Source organism: Myotis myotis, unplaced genomic scaffold (genome assembly GCF_014108235.1).
Source record: "Myotis myotis isolate mMyoMyo1 unplaced genomic scaffold, mMyoMyo1.p scaffold_m19_p_2, whole genome shotgun sequence".
NCBI classification, from domain to species: Eukaryota; Metazoa; Chordata; class Mammalia; order Chiroptera; family Vespertilionidae; genus Myotis; species Myotis myotis.
This window is the reverse complement of record NW_023416324.1, coordinates 162,297,083-162,318,940: the sequence shown is the minus strand read 5'-3', so window position 1 is coordinate 162,318,940 and position 21,858 is coordinate 162,297,083. Positions and strand designations below refer to the sequence as shown.

Below are 21,858 nucleotides of genomic sequence, written 5' to 3'. Positions count from 1 at the left end.
TGTTGGAAAAGAAATATCAGTGAGATATTTTCTATGAACCACTAAAACAGAACTTATCTGCAAAAAATGAAAAAAGAGGGCAGTAAGTAAAGAAATTCAGTTGTGGTAAGGCTAATGATACAGGTCCCAAATAAAACCTTTCCAGTGGCAAGACTTGTAGTGAGCATTTTGCCTCATGCCTGTACAGGGTGAGGGAGTGGGAATTAGCTGTCACACTTTTATCCAAAACAGGATCTTCACTGTGGGAGCCCAAGCAATCAGAGGCAGTACGGATTGGCCTCTTGTGTGTCTTATCAGAGTGAGGAAGCACTACTCGATATAGAGACCTTTTTTAGTTTATTCTAGAACCGTAAAACTACATTTTTTTTCTTCAGCACTGATAATTGTTATAAAATATTTTTATTTTTATAGTATATCTGTTTATACTTACATAGTTTTATATTTATATAATGGTTTTATATTTGAAATAGTACAATATACTAGAGGCCCGGTGCACGAAATTTGTGCAATGCGGGGGGGGGGGGGTCCCCAGCCTGGCCTGTGCCCTCTTACAGTCCAGGAGCCCTGCGATCAATCGCCCCAAAGAGGTAGGCCCCGCCCACCCATCCGGGGCTCCTTGATGGATTGCCCCAAAGAGGTAGGCTGGAGCCGGGGGTCTGCCTCTGTGCCGTGCAGCTTGCTGTGCAGATCCGCCAGGTCCCGCCTCCTCTGTGCCACACACGCAGCATCAAGTCCCCACCCACCCACGTGTGTCTGCTGTGCACGCAACCTCCTGGTGATGGATTGTGAGGGCATCACGGCATGATGGTGTGAGGGCATGGCAACCATTTGCATATTAGCTCTTTATTATATAGGATAATAATTTATGTTAGTTATACTTGTTTTGAGGAAATCTGGTAAAATAAAGTCCCAAGCATATGAAATTTGAGGGTTTAAATACCTCTATTTATTAACCTATAAATTTTACTTTTGAAGAAAGTTTGAGGCATTTGTAGAACAAATATGTCTATAGCTATTTTTTTAAATAAAAAATGGTATTAGAAGCATTCAGAATGTCAACAAAATAGCTGCAACTTTTTCTGCAATTACAGAGTGGTATTCAGCAGAACAACAATGATTTCGTATAAGCTGCATTAGAGACAACTGAAGATGGAAAACTACCATCCCCATACATAACTATTTTGTGCTGTGCACCAACAAGAACCTACTTTAAATTTTCATGCCAATTTACAACCCCCATACAGTACCAGGCAAGGTTAGTGGCTATTGAAAATGCCACCAGGACAGGGCCAGCTAAAGACACATTTGGTAGTGTGTTAACTATACAAAAAAAGACACTGTACAGTTTAAAAACAAATCTTACACAGCCTTACATTTCAATTTTTTTCTTTAAAAGGAGTGAGTTGTGTACAGAGCCGGTTAAATGCTTTATAGACAAGAAAAAAAAACTGCGCTAGAACCAACTTACTCATCATCATCATCTTCATCATCTTCATTTTGCTCCTCTTCTGCCTCCTCATCGTCTTCCTTGTCTTCTTCCTCTTCCTTCTTTTTCTTGTTATTTTCAGCCTTGACAACTCTGTTTTTGGCAGCATCAGGCTTTCCTTTAGCTCGGTCTGCAGCAATGTCCTTTTCACATTTCTCCTTCAGCTTAGCAGCCTTCTTTTCATGAGGCTGCTTGTCATCTGCAGCAGTGTTATTCCACATCTCTCCCAGCTTCTTGCAGCATCACCAATGGATAGGCCAGGATGCTCTCCTTTGATTTTGGGGCGATTCTCAGAACAAATCAAGAAAAAGGCTGAAGGCGGCCTCTTGGGTGCATTGGGATCCTTGGACTTCTTTTTTGTTTCCCCTTAAGGAGGAATATAAATTTTCATTTCTCTCCTATATAATGGGCCTTGTCCACTTTTGCCTTGTCTTCAAATTTTCCTTTCTCCTTAGCAGACATGGTCTTCCACCTCTCTGAGCACTTCAAGTTGAATGAAGCATCTGGGTGCTTCTTCTTGTGTTCCTCCCGGCAAGTTTGCACAAAGAAAGCATACGATGACATTTTGCCTCTCGGCTTCTTAGGATCTCCTTTGCCCATGTTTAATTACTTTTCCTCAGTGAGCACACAGTCACCCAGTGCAGCTCGCAATTGCCCGGTGCTGTCTCTATGGAGCTCAATGTACTGCAATCCTATAGCTATTTTTAAAACTATACAGTTAACTTCCTGATATTTCTTGTAATTTTCACTGACTTTGGCACTCTGATTTTTTGAAACAGTGATCACATGGAAAATGTATGCGGCTACTTGATGAAGTACACCAACCTTGTCACTGGGTGGCAGTACAGGTAAGTGTGATTATTCTATGACATATCATTCTCCTAAGAGACCAGAATTAGGGATGGTAATTTTATTCTGCTATTACTAAAGTATAAACATGTCTGGGAAAGCTTTTAGGGAAAGGTTTATCATGTTTTCTAAAAGTCTGATGGCTTTCTTCTCTTTTTTAGAGGGTGGAGGAGTTGACATCTTCCAAATGACAGCCTCCAAATGCCTCAGAAGTTACTATTATCTTAGAATTAGAATCACTTGTTTACTATTATCTTAGGATTAGAATCACTTGTTAATATTCCATTGCATGTATATACCACATTTTATTTACTTATTTATCTGTCAGTGGACTTTTGGGTTGCTTTTATCTTTTGACTATTGTAAATAATGCTGCTATGAATATTGCTGTGCAAATATTTGAATCCTGGATTTCACTTCTTTGTGTATATATCCAGAAATGGAATTGCTGGAGCATATGCTAATTCTGTATTTAACTTTTTGGGGAATCTCCATACCATTTTCCCTAGTGGCTACACCATTTTACATTTCCACCAGCAATGCATAAGGGTTCCAGTTTCTCTACATCTTCACCAACACTTATACACTTATTTTCTTTCTTTTTTTTTAATAGTCATTTTAGTGGGTGTGAAGTGTATCTCCTTGTGGACTTTAAACTTTTAAAAAATGATAATGCTAGAATTTGAACTCAAACAGTTCTAAATCCAAAGTCTGTGTTTTTTTGTTTTTTTTTTTTATTTTATTGATTTTTTACAGAGAGGAAGGGAGAGAGAGAGAGAGTCAGAAACATCGATGAGAGAGAAACACCGATCAGCTGCCTCCTGCACATCTCCCACTGGGGATGTGCCCGCAACCAAGATACATGCCCTTGACCGGAATCGAACCTGGGACCTTTCAGTCCGCAGGCCGACGCTCTATCCACTGAGCCAAACCGGTTTCGGCCAAAGTCTGTGTTTTTATATTATATCATATTGCTTCTAATTCGTATGTCATTTGGAGACTTCTGCTTTGGGCTATGATAGAATAACAGTTTAATCATGATAGAATATCAGAACCTGAATTTTCCTTCTTACCTTAAACAACTATAAAATGAGTTATATGAAAAAATGATTTTCAGACATTGTAAAGAATAGTAGAAGCACTGATAAAAATGTGATTGTTTAAAAGAGACGACAGTTTGGGCTATGCTTAGTTTGAAATAATATTAGGGAGTCCAAATAGAGGTAATGTGCAGGAACTTGGAGGTCATATGAAAGGTCAAAACTGGAGATGAACAATTAGAAGGGGATGTTCTTATTGAAGTGAAAAGGGCAGTTCTCCAGGGTTCTCATCTTTTTATTTAAAAAAAAAAAAAAGTCAAGGGAGACTTTGCATTTTGTATTTTTCCACCTTGGTTTTTTGGTAATTTGTTGAAGGCTTACATATTCAGATGACATACAAAATATTAATTTTTAAAAATTTTGTCACTTTGCTCTTAGCTCTATTCTTGGTTCTCTTTCTTTTTTCTTAAATATATTTTTTTATTGATTTAAGGGAGAGGAAAGGAGAGGAAGAGAGAGATAGAAACATTGATGAGATAGAAACTTTGATTTAATACCTTTTAAGCTCATTCCTCATACTGGGGATTGAGCTTGCAACCTGGGCATGTGCCCTGACTGGGAATTAAACTTCGACCTCCTGGTACATGGGATGATGCTCAACGAACTGAGCTATAAAGCCCTGGCTCTTTGTCCTCTTTGTTATAAGGAGAATAAGTTAACTTTCTCCCCAAATATTCAACAACTTTCATTCATATAATATCATAGAATATTATTGAGAAAGTCTCAGAATGGAACATAGTAAGAAAGCTCCAAAACATACCCAAGTATATAAGGTTTAGTACAAGCATGTCAAACTTGTGGCCGTCGGGCTACATGCCTCATTTATTTAACATGCTTGGTTTAGTATATGTTCAAGATGGCATTTCTGGTCAGTGACAACTTGAGAATGTGGGAAGAAGGGGCAGGTGTTTGTATCATTGTACAAGGGAGCCTGTTATAAAGATTTATTGGCCACTGGTTGCCTGGGGAGTTAGCCTCCTGATCCACGTAAACATTCTAGGATAGGGAGAGGCATTGACTCTACCAGTGTAATCCCTCCAGCTGTGTAAGAGGCCCATTTTAGTAGCGCCAGAAAGTGTGGGGATGATGATGACAAATTCCCATTTGCTACTAAAAACACAGAATCCATTACCATCTTCCCCATCAGAGAGAGATCTCATCTTGTTAATTTGGCTGCTGTAGGCCAACTTTAGAAAACATTTGCATCTTCCGTTTTCGGTCACCCTGGTACAGCAGAGATATACTGGGTCCTCAGCATGGAACATGTAGATTGAAGGATCAAAGAGGAACAGAAAGGTTAAGACCATGTTAAGGGACCCCATGTTAAGGGCTTAGTAGCTCAGTTTCTTCGTCATGTCTAGCCACTTTTGTCCTTGTGCTACATGTGAAGCCTCTAACAAAGCACTGCGCCTGTGTCAGATATTCAAGAGTTTCCCTGCAGTCCATGTTATTTGACTAAAGGCAACTTAGAGCAATTTAGAACTTGACTTAGAAATCTGGCATGGGCATACTTATAACTGCTTGCTCTGTAATGTATTGCCCTAGGAAAGTACACAGCAACAAGATCCTCTTCTGAACCCACCTCCTTCCACCTTCAACTAAAATACCTGAAGATGAGATAACTTCCCATTTGGCTTAGAAGTCTATACATACACTGAACATTACAGCTCTGGGATGGTTGGAACAAAGCACATGGTTACCTTTCCTTCCAAAATCTTGACTAACGTTTATTCTTATCATTATAAGATAAACTTCTGAGTCAGAATATTTTTGGATTAAAGTTGCTTTTCAGAATACTTCACATAAGTTGTGGACTAAAGTTTAGTTATTTTCCCCAAACTGGCAGTCTTTGTTATTTTGAAAATGCAGAAAAAGGACAATTTACTTAATTGCCAAAATAACAGTATTTTCTTTTAACAACTTATGTGAATTTTCTGCAGGTGAAGATTTATAAAAAGCTGAACCTTTTTTTTAAATACATTTTTATTGATTTCAGAGAGGAAGGGAGAGGGAGAGATAGAAACATCAGTGATGAGAGAGAATCATTGATTGGCTGCCTCCTGCACGCCCCCTACTGAGGATTGAGCCTGCAACCCAGGCATGTGCCCTTGACTGGAATCGAAACTGGGACCTTTCAGTCCGCACGCAGGCCAACGCTCTATCCACTGAGCCCAACCGGCTAGGGCAAAAAGCTGAATCTTAAATTTCCCTGTCACGCTTAGCCTTTGTTTCATATTTCGTTAGCTAATTGGTTAGGCCAGTGGTCAGCAAACTGCGGCCCCTTGAGTGTAGCTTTTCTACAAAATACCATGTGCGGGCGCGCACGTACAGTGCGATTGAAACTTCGTGGCCACACTCAAGGGGCCAAAGAGCTGCATGTGGCTCGCAAGCCGCAGTTTGCCGACCACTGGTAGGCCAACTGGCTAAAAATGCCTCAATCATCGCTTCTCGGCCTTTTGGCTAAGATCAAGAGTAGTATCTGTTCTTATCAGTTTAATATCTGTTACGTCCTCTATCTGAGGACAATATATTAAATGGATTTTTGGAATTAGGAGATGGAATAGGAGCTTGCTCCGTCCACTCCACACATCGATCTGGTATTGCAGTACCTCCAGGAACGGTGCACAAAAAATAAAAATAAATTAAAATGCCTCAATCAAGAGTCTATACACTTCTGGAAAAATAGCTTTGTTAAGTTCCTCACTATGCAGATTGCTTCTTTATCTCCTTTTTTAATATCTTGTAAAATATCTCTCCTTAGAAAGGATGAAGGGAGAATATTTGGATTAACCCATGTATAATGAAAGATAGCTCGAAGTGCTCTATTATTGCAAGTGGGTTCATAGCATCAGCTTGGTGTTAGATAATCAGTTATTGGCTTAATTTGATAAATGGTTATCATTTTTCAGAAATAAAGTATTTTAAATTAAATATTTACATTTTTTAGACATAATGCTATTGCATACTTAGTAGACTGCAGTGTAGTATAACCGTAACTTTTATGTGCACTGGGAAACCAAAAAAGTTTGTGACTTGCTTTATTACAATATTCACTTTATTGCGGTAGTATGGATCCAAACCCTTAATATCTCTGAGGTATGCTTGTATTGGGAAATGATCACCACAGTAAGTCTAGTTAACATTCGTCCCATACAAAGTTACACTTTCTTTTCTTGTGATAAGAACTTTTAAGACCTACTGTCTTAGTATCTTTAAACTATATAATACAGTATTAACTGGAATCTCCATGCTCAGTCTCTTCTTAGTATTACTTTCTGTATATCTAGGTGAGTGCCTCCCATGTTGTTAAAAAAGTGGTAATGCAGCCGAAACCGTTTTGGCTCAGTGGATAGAGCGTCGGCCTGCGGACTGGAAGGTCCCAGGTTCGATTCCGGTCAAGGGCATGTACCTGGGTTGCGGGCACATCCCCAGTGGGGGATGTGCAGGAGGCGGCTGATCGATGTTTCTCTCTCATCAATGTTTCTGACTCTCTATCTCTCTCCCTTCCTCCCTGTAAAAAATCAATAAAATATATTTAAAAAAAAAAAAAAAAGTGGTAATGCTTTTGGGATAAGAAATATGTGTTCAGCCCTAACCGGTTTGGCTCGGTGGATAGAGCGTCAGCCTGCGGACTGAAAGGTCCCAGGTTCATTTCCAGTCAAGGGCATGTACCTTGGTTGCAGGCACATCCCCAGTAGGGGGTGTGCAGGAGGCAGTTGATCGATGTCTCTCTCTCATCGATGTTTCTAACTCTCTATCCCTCTCCCTTCCTCTCTGTAAAAAATCAATAAAATATATTTTTTTAAAAAAAAGAAATATGTGTTCATAACAGGGTTTACATTTCCAAACATATTGTACTCTTTGAATTGACTACTTGTAGAAGGAGAGACCAGTCATTTTTCTTTGCCCGTTGAAATAAATTGACCTTATTGCTTAGAGCAGTGGGAAGACATTTCTTTCTTTCTATTCTTTTTTGTTTGTTCATTCTGTTAACAGTCTTGTTAAGATATAATACACATACCATACAATTTCCCCATTTAAATGTACAACTTAATGGTTTTTAGTATATTGAATAGATTGCTTTCATGCCTTTGTCCATTTGGGCTCCTATAACAAAATACCACAGAGTGGGTAGCTTATCAACAACAAATGTATTTCTCTTGGAGTTTGAAATTCCAAGATGTGGGTGCCAGCATAGTCGGATAAGGACCCTCTTCCAGAAAAGAGACAAGGGAGTGCTCTTGTATCTCTTTTATAAGGTTGCTAATCTCATTCATAAAGGTTCTGCCCTCATGACCTAATCACTTTCCAAAGGCTCAGTCTCTTAATACTGTTACGTTAGAGGTCAGGATATCATCATAGGAATTGGGCGGGGGGGACACACTCAGACCATAGCAGATTCATATGTGCATTTTCCTTAGGACAGGTCTTAAGTTTCAGGAATTTAAGATGGTGTCAGTGACCATCTTATGTTAATTCAAATAATCCCGTAAATCTTTGGGAAAATAAAATGACCTATTACAAAGGGGCAAAACTTGACTGGCAGTTCACTATAAGTAGAACCATGGATGGTCAATAAAACACATGAAAAGGTGTTTAACTCCTGTAGTAATTAATGATATGGAAGTTTTAAAACTTTCAAAAATATTAAAATTAATTTATATTTCTTTACCAAAATATGTGAACATATTTTATTTTTTAACTTTAAAAATTTTATAATTTTTAAAATGAGAAGCATGCTAAAAGATGAACAAGAAAAACAATAGTTCTTTGCTTTTCCATCTCCCTTCTCAGGCCACTACTTTCAACTCCTTTTGCTTGCTTCTTATTATTATTGTTTTTTCTTTTCCTGAATAAGTCTGATTCCATTACCTCCCAGTTTGATATGGTTGCCGCATTGCTTAAGATAATATCTTCTAGGACCTTGAACTGGGTCAAATTGTTTACTGTTATAGAGCACGTTAACATATAGAATGCCAAACTGCTCCAAGTCCAAAGGTTAATTTTTTGAAATTGGAACTTTTTGTATTTTTTAAAGAAAACAGCTGTTATATTCATTAAATTAGAATCTGAATTAATATATTTCCTAAAGTATTTAATCTAGAAGCAAATCAGAACATCAAATTCTTTTCCAAAGTGTATCAGTATTTCATCTTTTAGTTTCAAGTTTCTTATGTTTCTGCATCTCCAGTTGCAGCTTTTTCATTTTTAAACAGGATAAGTAATCTTTAGTTGTGACCTATTTAATGATACAGTCACAAAATCTTTCTACCCTGACAATATTCTCATTGTATATCTTATTTATTAAATTTTAACCTAGATTCATTTCTTACCTAGCATTTAGTTAACCTCAAAACTCATGTTTTGATTTTTTTGCAATGAATTTTAAATAAAAATTCTCATTACCATTTGTCCTTGGACAGTTTACTTCCCTGTTAATGAATTCTGGAGAGAAATCTTCCTCTGAAAGGATACTATATCTTTGTTTCCTTTTTGTAGTATCTGATATGCTTTTTTCCTATTAAATGCCTCTCTCTCAGCTGGCTGTTTTATATCTTTTATAAAACTCATTCAATTTGTCAATAATCTTCACTGCTAGGAAATTCAACCTAGTGTTTACAAGTACTTCTTGAAATACTTTTGAATTTTAGTTTTTTTAATGGCAAAAACTCCAAAGTGTGTAAGTGGTTAAAACTTGGTTTGTTTGCCCTGGCTGCTATGGGTCAGTTTGCTGAACAGCATCCTGTGCACCGAAGGTTGCTGGTTCTATTCCAGGTCAGCGCACATGCCTGTGCTGCAGGCTGTACCCCTAGTAGGGGGCATGTAGGAGGCAGCAGATTGATATTTACTCTCACATTGATGATTCTCTCTCTCTCTCTCTCTCTCTCTCTCTCTCTCTCTCTCTCTTTCTCTCTCTCTCAAAATTAATTTAAAAAAAAACTTGGTTTGCTTTAGTTTGGCTAAGGAAAATGTTTAAAAATTATGACCTTTTCTTTTTAAACTCATTACAGATTTTTTGTTTTAAACAATGAAGCTGGGTTATTGGAATACTTTGTGAATGAACAGTCTAGAAATCAAAAACCCAGAGGTACTTTGCAGCTTGCAGGAGCTGTAATATCACCCAGTGATGAAGACTGTCACACCTTCACTGTAAATGCTGCCAGTGGGGAACAGTATAAACTCAGAGGTATGATTGAGATACGAAAATTAATAGTGTGATTGTCTTTTTCCCTTGAGAAGTTGGTATACTTCCCTGCTTTCATTTGGGTTTTAGAAACAGAACTACTGTCATTGATGATGTAGATACAATATTCTAAACCTTGGAATTACTTTAAGAATTTATGAAAAAAATAAATAATTTTTTTAGATCAGACAATGAACAGGTCTGTTAAAGATTGAACCCTCTAAAATATTTGTGGAGATGAAACCCTAATTACTGAAAAATCTAAAAATACAGGTTTCTTTAAATGATACTCTTTAATGTCTGCATTGGTTAGTAGTTTACCCCTTTTCTTGATTTAATTTGTATTTTGTGGTTTTCAGGAAGTAATGTACATAGCTGGGATTTATTAAAATGTTCATTCTCATTAAAATAAAATAGTTATATTTAGATAATTTTAATTTATGTAGAAGTTTATGATTTTTTTCTAATATACATAAAGTATAATGAAGATCTGAAAGTATTCAGTATACATTAAATGCTTAATAAAGTTTATTTCTTTAAATAAGACCTTTTTTTTTATTGTCACCAGAGGATATTTTTCCATTGATTTTTAGGGAGAATGAAAGAGGGAGGGAAAGAGAGAAACATCAATGTGAGAGAAACACATCTATTGGTTGCCTCCTGCATGAGCCCTGACCAAGGGCCTGGGCCAGGGAGGAATCGAACCTGGGACCCTTTGGTCCACAGGCCGATGAGCAGAACTGGCTAGGACTAAATAAGAGCATATTTTTATGAGAAACTTACGATATCTCAAGAGTCATATCCCCATCTAGCTGCATGTAATTTATCCTCCTTATGAAATAGCCACATCCAGCTACTGTGTTACCTAACAAGGTTGATGCTTGGGTCTCTTTTCTACTTCCCTGCAGTCAGGGACATTTACTCTAGGGAGAGTAGTACCAGTCCCTGGTTTTCAGTGATCTCTTCTTCCTGCTGTAGACAATTGTATTCCAAAAATAATTATAAAAGTGAGTAACTTGTAGATTGTTTTTATCAGCCACAGATGCTAAAGAGCGACAGCATTGGGTTAGCAGACTTCAGATATGCACACAACATCACACTGAAGCTATTGGCAAGGTATGTGAATTCATGCACAATATTAATGCACAGAAATGGGGAAATAATTTTTTAAATTTCTTTTTACATTTTTAAATTGAGATGCTATTCATATACTCCTTTAAGTGTGTAATTCCATGGTATTTTAGTACAGTCAAACCTCAATTCCCGGATGTCTCTAGTCTCTAACACAGCAGTTCTCAACCTGTGGGTCGCGACCCCGTTGGGGGTCGAACGACCCTTTCACAGGGGTCGCCTAAGACCATCGGAAAACACATATATAATTACATATTGTTTTTGCTATTAATCACTATGCTTTAATTATGTTCAATTTGTAACAATGAAATTGGGGGTCACCACAACATGAACTGTATTAAAGGGTCGCGGCATTAGGAAGGTTAAGGACCACTACTCTAACAGTTTGGTTCTCGACCAAGTTGTTCATGGAAAAAATGTCTCAGTCTTTGAACAAAATTTCAATTCTGGATCCTATCAGTCCTTTCTTGCTGATACATCAGCATAACAAAAGGCATCTCTCATGCCACAAACAAAGGAGTGAATGCAAGTTAGTTTACTGCTAAACCTTGGGTATTTAACATCTCAGGAAATCCTGATGTGAATATTTTTTGTGTGGGGTTTTTTTCTTTTGTTGCTAGCAAAATGGACAATTAGCACAATTTTAAAACATAAAGAAGCCATCAAGTGCTAATGTTGCTATGGATATGAAAAAAACAATGATCACAGGCAATTGAAGAGGAAGAAAAACTGTTACTGACTTGGATATTCAAAAAGTAGCTAGCCAGTGACAGCTTTTCAGAGGCAGTGAAAGATGCTGCATGAGTGCTGAAAGTGATTCATTTAAGGCAAGCATGGGCTGAGAGTTTGACATGCTTGATTTAAGGCTATAGTAGGGGGTGGTTTCATAAATTTAAGAAAAGAAATGTTTGTTTATAGATTAAGCAGTATCTTAGACATGTACTGTATCAGTATTTCAGTATTTTGTAAGAAAGGTTAAAATAGGGAATCATTTGGGGGTCTGGAATGAATTAATTCAATTTACATTTTTTCTGATGGGAAAAATTAATTCGGTTTTTGAACAAATCACTTTTGAAACAGCTTTCCAGAATGAATTAAGTTCAAGAACCAAGGTGCCATTGTATATTTGCAGGATTGTGCTAGCATTGCAACTAACTAATTCTAGAATATTTTCATCATCCTCCAAAAAACCTATATCCATTAGTAGTCGCTCCTTGTTCTTGCCTTTCCTAGCCACTGGAAAACATGGATTTATTTTTTATTTCTATGAATTTTCTATTCTGGGTTTTCATATAAATGGAATCATGCAATATGTGGTTTTTATGTGTGTATCTGGCTTTTTACACTCAGCATGATGTTCTCGAAGTTCATCTGTGTCATTGCATGTATCTCATTTTATTCCTTCTTAATGGGTGAACAGTGTTCCATTGTGTGGCTATACCATGTTTTATTTAGGCATCCATCAGTTGATGGACATTTGCATTTCCTGGTGTGGCTATTATCAATAATACTACAGTGAACATTTGTGTTTAAGTTTGGGTGAACACATGATCTCAGTTCTTAGGGTATATATATATTTAAGAGTGAAATTACTGGGTCATGTGGTAGTTCTCTGTTTAATTTTTTTTTTTTTTAATATATTTTATTGATTTTTTACAGAGAGGAAGGGAGAGGGATAGAGAGTCAGAAACATCGATGAGAGAGATACATCGATCAGCTGCCTCCTGCACATCCCCCAGTGGGGATGTGCCCACAACCCAGGTACATGCCCTTGACCGGAATCAAACCCGGGACCCTTCAGTCCGCAGGCCGACGCTCCGTCCACTGAGCCAAACCGGTTTCCGCCTCTGTTTAATTTTTTGAGGAATTGCCAAACTGCTTTCCAAAGAGGCTGAGCCATTTCACATTCCTACCAGCAATGTATGAGGGCTTCAGTTTTACACATTCTCGCCAATGCTTGTTATTGTAATCTGGGTGTTTTTTCTTTTTTCTTTTTTCTTTTTTTTTTTTAAATATATTTTATTGATTTTTTACAGAGAGGAAGGGAGAGAGATAGATAGTTAGAAACATCGATGGGAGAGAAACATCGATCAGCTGCCTCCTGCACATCTCCCACTGGGGATGTGCCCGCAACCCAGGTACATGCCCTTGACCGGAATCGAACCTGGGACCTTTCAGTCCGCAGGCCGACGCTCTATCCACTGAGCCAAACCGGTTTCGGCTGGGTGTTTTTTCTTATTGTTATAGCCATCCTAGTGAGTATGAAATGGAATGTCAGTGTAGTTTTTTATTTCATTTCCTAATGACTAATGTTGAAAGTCTTCTCATGCTTATTGGTCATTTGGATATCTTTGGAGGGTTTTTTTTGTTTTGTTTTGTTTTTAGTTTTTAAGTTGAAAAGAAGAGTCTTAGTACTTGATATCTGAGTTTAGAGATATCTAAAAACTAGGATCTGGGAAGAATAAAGGATTCTATACCTAGGTGACAGGTTAAAATTTTAAGTTAAAATTTTTTAACTTAAAAATTTTTTTCTCCCTCTAGTGTTTTTTTCCCATAAGTGAGTTTTAAAAAGTTGTTTGTGATTTAGGCCTACTGCACAGTCTATAGGAAATTTGATATAAATACTTTACTCATACTGCAAGATTACAATCATTGGCAGTGATCAGAAAGTACCAGTTTGTTCCAAAGATACTTGCATGCTACATTTAGAAATTTTATGTTGAATATTGCTAAGTATATTTTTTGCTTCAATCATGATGTTTAAAAATCTGAAATTAGAAAGTTATTCTAATATTTATAAAATGTGAAAAAGCATTCTTGGTAGCACACCAGGAATTAAGTTTCTAAATACATTAGTTTACTATGGGTATGTGAAATGCTTATACTTTGTGTGCCTTAAAATTGATCATTTTCAGAAATGTTCTTATAGTCAATTCTGAGATTAATTTAATTTTTAAAACTCATAGGTTCAGGGTTAGAGAGCCTAAATTGTTTTTAAAAGGAATGATTTTCTTTGTTTGTCTAATAGAATAACCCTCCTCTGAAATCACGGAGCTTCTCACTTGCATCTAGTGGTAATTCTCCTATATCCCAAAGGAGGCCAAGTCAAAATGCCATTTCTTTTTTTAATGTTGGACATTCCAAACTACAATCAATGAGCAAAAGAGCTCACTTACCTCCAGACCATCTTGTAGAAGTCAGAGAAGTAAGTATGAATTGAAGTCAAGTTAAAATGCACAAAATAATCTTACCTACTTGGTTTTATCACTAAAATTGTTTAAAATTCTGTTTGTGTCTTCTGGGCCTTCAATGTTTCCCATCTAGTATGCTGAGATAATTTTTAAGTCTTAACAATTCCCTGATTAGGGAAGGGAGTTGGGCTGGGTGAAAAATTGAAGGGATTGAGAAGTACAGATTGATAGTTACAGAATAGTCCCAGGAATGTGGACTGCAGCATGGGGGATATAGTCAGCAATGTTATGATGGCTGTATGTGGGGCTGGGGTAGGTGCTTGAAGTATGAGTGGTGTCCAACTTTGTGGAGTGTGTGGTTGCCTGGCCATCATGCTATATGTCTGAAACTGGTACAGAATGATATTGAATGTGGACTGTGATTCAAATTTTTTAAAAAACAAAGTATTTCCTGATTATATATGGTGTCCAAAGTTTCCTCAACTCTGTCAACTATGTAACAGCTAAACTCTCATTTTTCAAAAGTCTTTTATTTCTCAAGTAAAGGTACAGACTCCTTTAATGTAAAATTTAAGTCTAGTGGGAAGCCAAACAAGTGACTCCTTTATTTATTTGTTTGTTTGTTTTTAATCCTTACCTGAGGGTATTTTTTCATTTATTTTTTTTGAGAGAGTGGAAGGGAGGGAGGAGAGAGGGAGATAAACATCGAAGTGAGAGAGACACAAGTGAGAGAGACATGTCAATTGGTTGCCTCCCACTCGCCGCCTGACTGGGCTGGGGATTGAACCTGCAACCTAGGTACATGCACCTAAATGGCAATCAAACCCATGACCCTTTGGTCTGTGGGCTGACGCTCTAACCTTTGACCCAAACTGGCCAGGGCACAAGTGACTCTTTTAAGATATATATGTATATGTAAATATATATAGAGAGAGAAAATTTCAAGTATATACAAAAATAGTTCAGTCCTTGATGTTGCCTTATCTCAACATTTGCCTCTTTCTTTTTCAAACCGAGTGCCAAATAATCCTATATAATCCTATATAATAAAAGGCTAATATGCAAATTGTCCTCTAGACTGGGACTTCGATCAGGGGGCAGGGCCGGCCGGCCAACCACCCACGGCCCCCCCCCCCCCCCCACCAGCTGGACCCCACCCGTCCATGAATTCGTGCACTGGGCCTCTAGTTCTAGATAATAAAGAATGAAGTTGTTAGGTTCTAAATATTCCAGGTATTGTTTGCCGAGTTAAATTTGATAGAGCTTTTAGATATCTATGTATGTGGCCTCACACAGATAATGTGATTGGAAATTAAAGAAATACTTTAATAGCATTTTAAGTTAATTGTGGCTATTCTTTAGCACTGCATGGAAATTTGACAGTGGTGCTCTCTTAAATGTTAGATGCAGTGTGGAATATAATGTATGTCAGTGAACTTCTCATATTCTGTTATATGACAGTTTGTTGGTATGTTTTGCACTTGAAATGGATCCTAAACTATGCATAATTTTGTAATAGTATTATACATCAGTCATTTGGAAAGCATGCAGGCCTTGCGAATGTTGATCTATTTTATCATTGTATAATATCAAAAATTCGTGTTCATTAACATCTGCACCAATCTCATCAGAAAAAGCTTTCACTATTGGGAAGCTGTCATGCTTACGGTGAGAGATAGGTTTTCCAAAATTCGAATTTTCCTTTTAAAGCTCAGATTAAATTGGGCCCCTGAAATTAGAAATTTATTATTCTAGTTATAATTAGCAACAAATACTGTCAGTTTTTCTTGAAGCGAGTTTCAGGCTCATTTTTTTTTAATTTTGAGAAAATGTCTAACACAAACCACCAGGTCTGAATATGTGTAGATTCTAACAGTCATTCCATAAAGGAAAGACACCCCTGTGCTTCTCCTCTACTACAGCACTCTACACTTCTGTACTTTGGTCACCAAATGTGTGTGGGGTTCCCCCACACTAAACAGTTCTCTAATTGTCTGTGGACACTAGCTGGGTATCCTACAATGTAATTCAGTTCTGACACTATCTACCTGAAATAGCATCAGATCCCACAAGACCGTCCCCACTTCAGATGCCAGTCACAAATCCAGGTTGTCACCTGTGCCTCTGACAAGCAGCTGAGGTTTCCTCAGGTATCATTTGCTAGAACAGCTCATAAAACTCAGCGAACAGTTTCTTTACTTCTAGAGGCCTGGTGCACGAGCAGTTCATGCACTCGGGAAGGGGAGGGGTTGTCCCCTTAGCCCGGCCTGTGCCCTCAGGCCTAAGCTGGCAGTTGGATATCCTTAGCACTGCTGCGGAGGCGGGAGAGGCTCCTGCCACTGCCACTGCGCTCGCCAGCTGTGAGCCTGGCTCAGGGCTTCTGGCTGAGCAGCGCTCCCCCTGTGGGGAGCGCACGGACCACCAGGAGGCAGCTCCTGCGTTGAGCGTTTACTCCCTGGTGGTCAGTGCGTATCATAGTGATTGGTCATTCTGCCGTTTGGTCAATTTGCATATTAGCCTTTTATTATATCAGATTTTATCAGTGTATTATAAAAGAGTATAACTCAGGAACAGCCAAATGGAAGAGATGTATAGGGCAAGATATGGGGTAAGGGGTATGGAGTATGAATGCTCTCTCTGGTCATACCACCCTCCCAGTACCTTCAAGTGTTCATCAACAAGAAGCTCCTAACCTCTTCCTTTTGGGTTCTTATGGAGGCTTCATTATGTAGTCATGATTGACTAAATCATTGGCCATTGGTGGTTAATTTAACCTCCAGCTCCTGCTCCTCTCTTCCTGAGAAAGTGGGGTGTGGGCTGAAAAATGTCAACCTCTAATCACAGTGTTATCTGGCAACCAGCACCTGGGTAGAGTGGGACTCACCAAAATTCACCTCATTGCCATAAATTCTAGTCTGTTGAATAGGTTTGTAATGAATAACAAGACACCCATTTCACCTTTATGTTCTGTGCCAGGAAGGAGTGGGTGGCACGAACCGAACATGTATTTCTTAACTATATCACACATCCATTCATGTCAAAATGGTAATCTGTGGAAAAAACAGCTAGTTCATACTTTGCGTTTCTAGAGTGTTCCAGTTATAGGAGGATGTAATGCAAAGCTATAACTCACACCTAGTTTGAAAGAAACTTTTTTTTTCCCTGAACATATTTTTATTGACGTCAAAGAGGAAGAGAAAAGGAGAGAAGAGATAGAAGCATCAATAGTGAGAGAGAATCATTTATCAGCTGCCTCCTACACGCCCCACAACCCAGGCATGTGCTCTGACCGAGAATCGAACGGTGACCTCCCAGTTCACAGGTGGACACTCAACCACTGAGCCATGCCGGCTGGGCAGGAAACATTTTTTTTTTAAATATATATTTTATTGATTTTTTTTACAGAGAGGAAGGGAGAGGGATAGAGAGTTAGAAACATCGATGAGAGAGAAACATCGATCAGCTGCCTCCTGCACACCCGCTACTGGGAATGTGCCCACAACCAAGGTACATGCCCTTGACCGGAATCGAACCTGGGACCTTTCAGTCCGCAGGCCGACTCGCTATCCACTGAGCCAAACCGGTTACAACAGCCAGGAAACATTTTTTTTTTAATATATTTTATTGATTTTTTACAGAGAGGAAGGGAGAGGGATAGAGAGTTAGAAACATCGACGAGAGAGAAACATCGATCAGCCGCCTCCTGCACACTCCCCACTGGGGATGTGCCCGCAACCAAGGCACATGCCCCTGACCGGAATTGAACCCGGGACCCTTGAGTCAGCAGGCTGACGCTCTATCCACTGAGCCAAACCGGTCAGGGCAGCCAGGAAACATTTTAACCAAAGTTCATGGAAAAGTCTAGCAATAGATTAAGTAGCAGCTGGCAAAAGCAACTGAGAATAGTCATTGTGCTTGAACATAAACTTATTACTAAAGCATTTTAAAGAATTAAAATGACCTATGTTAGTATTTATTTTTTAGTGTTAGTGCTATTTATCAAATCACTCCATTCAGTGCATGCTTCATGCTGGTGCTATTGTATGCCCTAGGAGTAGCTAAAATGACCAGTCTAGTAACAAAGTCAGACAATTAAAATGCAAGTGATAAGATCTAATTTGGTTTTCAGGCAAACTAGATGCCTCCTAAGTGATGTGTTACTGTTATAGGCACCAGAAACACCAGAAAAGGTGTTGTTGGACAGCCGCCTGAGGTGAAGGGAGAGAGCTGTCCCCTCTTCAGTTCTTGTCAGTCTCATAGGAAGGAATTCAAACAAGTGACTCTGCATTGTGGCAAAGCAATTTATTAAAAAGTAAACCAAGTGATTTTATTAAAGAAGCAAGGGAAACAAATCTATTAGACTACATCTGGCCTAGATTGCAGATAGGTTTCTCAGCTAGCCCAAGAAGCCAGTCTGGTGGGGATTCAGGAGGTTATATATCCTTCTGTCTATAGGTTTCCGAATTCCTCTGCTGGATATCCTGGGCACAGATTAACTCTCAAGGTCTTCCTTTTACTTTATGGCTTTTCAAGAATTTATGAAAAGCATCTGGTGATTTTATCTTTAACAAGTCCCGAGACTGCTGCTTTTCTGTTTAAACAGTGAGATGAAAACTCCCTTTTCTCTCCTCCTTCCCCCTCCTGCCTTAGCAGTTCAGGGTGATGTATGCTATGTATTCTCTGGAGGAGAGGGAGAAGAAGCATTAAAACGCCCCCTTCTTTCCTGCATTCTTTGGTTAACCATTTGTTCTCAAGATAAGGTTTTTTAAGCAAGCTGGCTGCATGTTTGGCCTTGTTTAATTTTCTTGTCTCAGTTTCCCTATTCCTCCTGCCCTGGAATTTTCCTAGCTTCTCACTCACCTGTAACTCTATTATCATCATATTCACCATAACTGGTTACAAAACACAATTAACCAAGTTTTCAGCTTTCCTGAAGTTTTCTTTCTTGAGGAACTGGTTTCATAGGAATAATTACCAAAATAGCTTTACAAATCAGTTTTTGAATGCTTTGTAAATATATGATCAACTCATTTGTTTGCTTTGGAAAGAGCCATTACCAAATTTTAACATTTGTGCTCTAATTATATTTTAAAGTTAATTTTTTTCTAGCCAAGAATATCACTTTTTTAGGCCTCTTTACTTCTGACATCAGCACTAGAAGGTGGCTTTGGATGGCCATTTGCACAAAGAAACATTTTTTTCTCTGAAACGTTATATTGTGATAATTGATTATGTTGCGAATATCCTACTTACTATTTTTCCTTTATAAACTTTTATTAGCTTATAATATAGAAAAATACATAAACTATAAGTGTACATTTTTTTAAAAAAATATTTTTTTATTGATTTCAGAGAGGAAGGGAGAGTGAGAGAGATAGAAACATCAATGATGAGCCCTAACCGGTTTTGCTCAGTGGATAGAGCATCATCAGCCTGGGGACTGACAGGTCCCAGGTTCGATTCTGGTCAAGGGCACATGCCCACGTTGCAGGGCTCGGTGCAGCTGATTAATGATTCTCTCTCATCAGTGATGTTTTTCTCTCTCCCCCTTCCTCTCTGAAATCAATAAACATATATTTAATAAATAAATAAATAAATAATTTTTTTAATTGATTTCAGAGAGGAAGGGAGAGGGAGAGAGATAGAAACATCAGTGATGAGCCCTAACTGGTTTGGCTCGGTGGATTGAGCGTCAGCCTGCGGACTCAAGGGTCCCAGGTTTGATTCCGGTCAAGAGCATGTACTTTGGTTGTGGGCACATCCCTGGTGGGGGGTGTGCAGGAGGCAGCTGATCGATGTTTCTCTCTCATTGATGTTTCTAGCTCTCTATCCTCTCCCTTCCTCTCTGTAAAAAATCAATAAAATATATTTTTTTTTAAAAAAAGAAACATCAATGATGAGAGAGAATCATTGATCAGGTGCCTCCTGTATGCCCCGTACTGGGGATCGAGCCGACAACCCGGGCATGTGCCCTTGACAAGAATCAAACCAAGGACCCTTCAGTCCGCAGGCCAACATTTTACCCACTGAGCCAAACCAGCTAGTGCATAAGTGTACATCTTGATGTAATTTGCATGTAATCACATCCTGGATTAAGAAATGAAATATTGCCCACCTGGTGTGGCTCAGCAGTTAAGCGTCGACCCAAGAAGTAGCTGGTTTAATTTTCGGTCAGGGCAAGTGGGTTGCAGGCTCGATCCTCAGTAGGGGGCATACAGGAGGCAGCCGATGGATGATGTTCCTTTCTCATCTATGTTTCTCTCTATTCCTCTCCCTCCTCTCTCTCTAAAAATATCAATAAAAACATATTTAAAAAGAAAAACTGCAATATAAGCTACTATTTAAAAAAATATTACTAGTACCTTAGAAGACCCTTTCATACCTCTCCATCACTATACCCTTCCTTACTACACTGACTTCTAACACCATGGGTTTATTTTGCGTATTTTTGAAATTTCTAAAACTGGAATTAAATAGTGTGTATTCCTTTGGGTATGGCTTCTTTTTAATCAACATTATGCTTGAGATTTATGATGTTGAGTGTAGCAATTCTTTTCTTTGATGTACAGTATTTAATGTATGAGTATATTTTAATTTTATTTATCTATTCCAATGTTGATGGACACTTGAATTGATGAACATATATATGTATATCTAAGGGTATAATTATTCAATAATGGATTCCATTTATTTAACTCTATACACTTAACTCTAGTAGATATTGCCAGCTGTTTTTCCAAGTGGTTGTACGTAATTCATAAGGTTGGATTATTGAAAGTTAGTTCCATAGTTTTTATACAAATACAATTATACACACACAAAGCACCCATATATATGCATATGTATAGATACTCTCATTAAAAAACTTTTTTCTGGTAAGAGTGAGCTTTTTTTTCTGGTAGCTTCCATTAAAAAAAAAAGAAGTTTGCCCTAGCTGGTTTGGCTTAGTAGATAGAGCATCAGTCTGCGGACTGAAGGGTCCCAGGTTCGATTCCGGTCAAGGGCGTATCTGGTTGTGGCTCGATCCCCAGTAGGGGGCATGCAGCCAATCAGTGATTCTCTCTCATTGATGTTTCTGTCTATCTCTCCCTCTCCCTTCCTCTCTAAAATCAATAAAAAAAATATATATATTTTTAAAAAGTTTGATCCAATACTATGACATGTTTTCAGGGACTATTTCATGTGTGACACACATGATTTGTGTGGTAGGATAATTTATGTCTCTTTCACTAGCCCTCTGATGTACTTTATTAAAAATTATAAAATTATCTTGGCTTAGCTGGTTTGGCTCTGTGGATAGAGTGTCAGCCTGTGGACTGAAGGGTCCCAGGTTTGATTCTGGCCAAGGGCACATACCTCGATTGCAGGGTCTTCCCTGGCTTGGGTCCTGGTCAGGGTTCATTCAGGAGGCAACCAATTGATTTGTTTCTCTCACATTGATGTTTCTCTCTATCTTTCTCTCTCTCTAAAAATCAATGAAAAAATATCCTCGGGTGAGGATTAAATATATATATGTGTGTGTGTGTGTGTATATATATATATACATACATACACACACACACACACATATATCTGGAGCCCTGTCAGTGTGACTCAGTGGTTGAGCATTGATCCATGAACCAGGAGGTCATGGTTCAATTCCTGGTCAGGGTACATGGTCCCAGTAGGAGGTGTACTGGAGGCAGCCAATTAATGAGTCTCTCTCATTGATTTTTCTATCTTTCTCTCTCCCTTCCCCTTCCTCTTTCTGAAATCAATAAAAATATATTTTTAAAAATAAAAAATTACTTGGATCAGCTAGCCTCTGAAAGTAAAAAGGATTTCTCCACTATAAAATTTTTATATGAATTAAAATAGTGACCAAAGGATGGGTAATCAAAGAACCTTCTGATCACAATAGAGAAAGTAAGTAAGCAT

General features: G+C 38.3%; 1 protein-coding gene, 1 non-coding gene and 1 pseudogene across 4 annotated transcripts in view; 2 read left to right on the top strand and 1 right to left on the bottom strand.

Annotated features, from left to right (window-relative positions):
• Positions 1 to 21,858, top strand: part of OSBPL11 (oxysterol binding protein like 11) — an 84,061-nt gene that overhangs the window by 20,030 nt on the left and 42,173 nt on the right. For all 3 annotated transcript variants that reach the window (XR_004973954.1, XM_036348697.1, XM_036348698.1), the window contains exons 2-5: positions 2,266 to 2,334; positions 9,447 to 9,622; positions 10,656 to 10,735; positions 13,779 to 13,955. Coding sequence is in view for 2 of the 3 variants with exons in the window: in XM_036348697.1 (XP_036204590.1) it covers positions 2,266 to 2,334; positions 9,447 to 9,622; positions 10,656 to 10,735; positions 13,779 to 13,955 (502 nt within the window). In the remaining variant the exon portion in view is untranslated. The remainder of the gene's footprint in view (positions 1 to 2,265; positions 2,335 to 9,446; positions 9,623 to 10,655; positions 10,736 to 13,778; positions 13,956 to 21,858) is intronic.
• Positions 1,465 to 2,131, bottom strand: LOC118675867 (annotated as a pseudogene).
• On the top strand, positions 5,876 to 6,066 carry LOC118678041. The gene has a single exon (XR_004974717.1). It is a non-coding gene; the product is annotated as a U2 spliceosomal RNA (small nuclear RNA).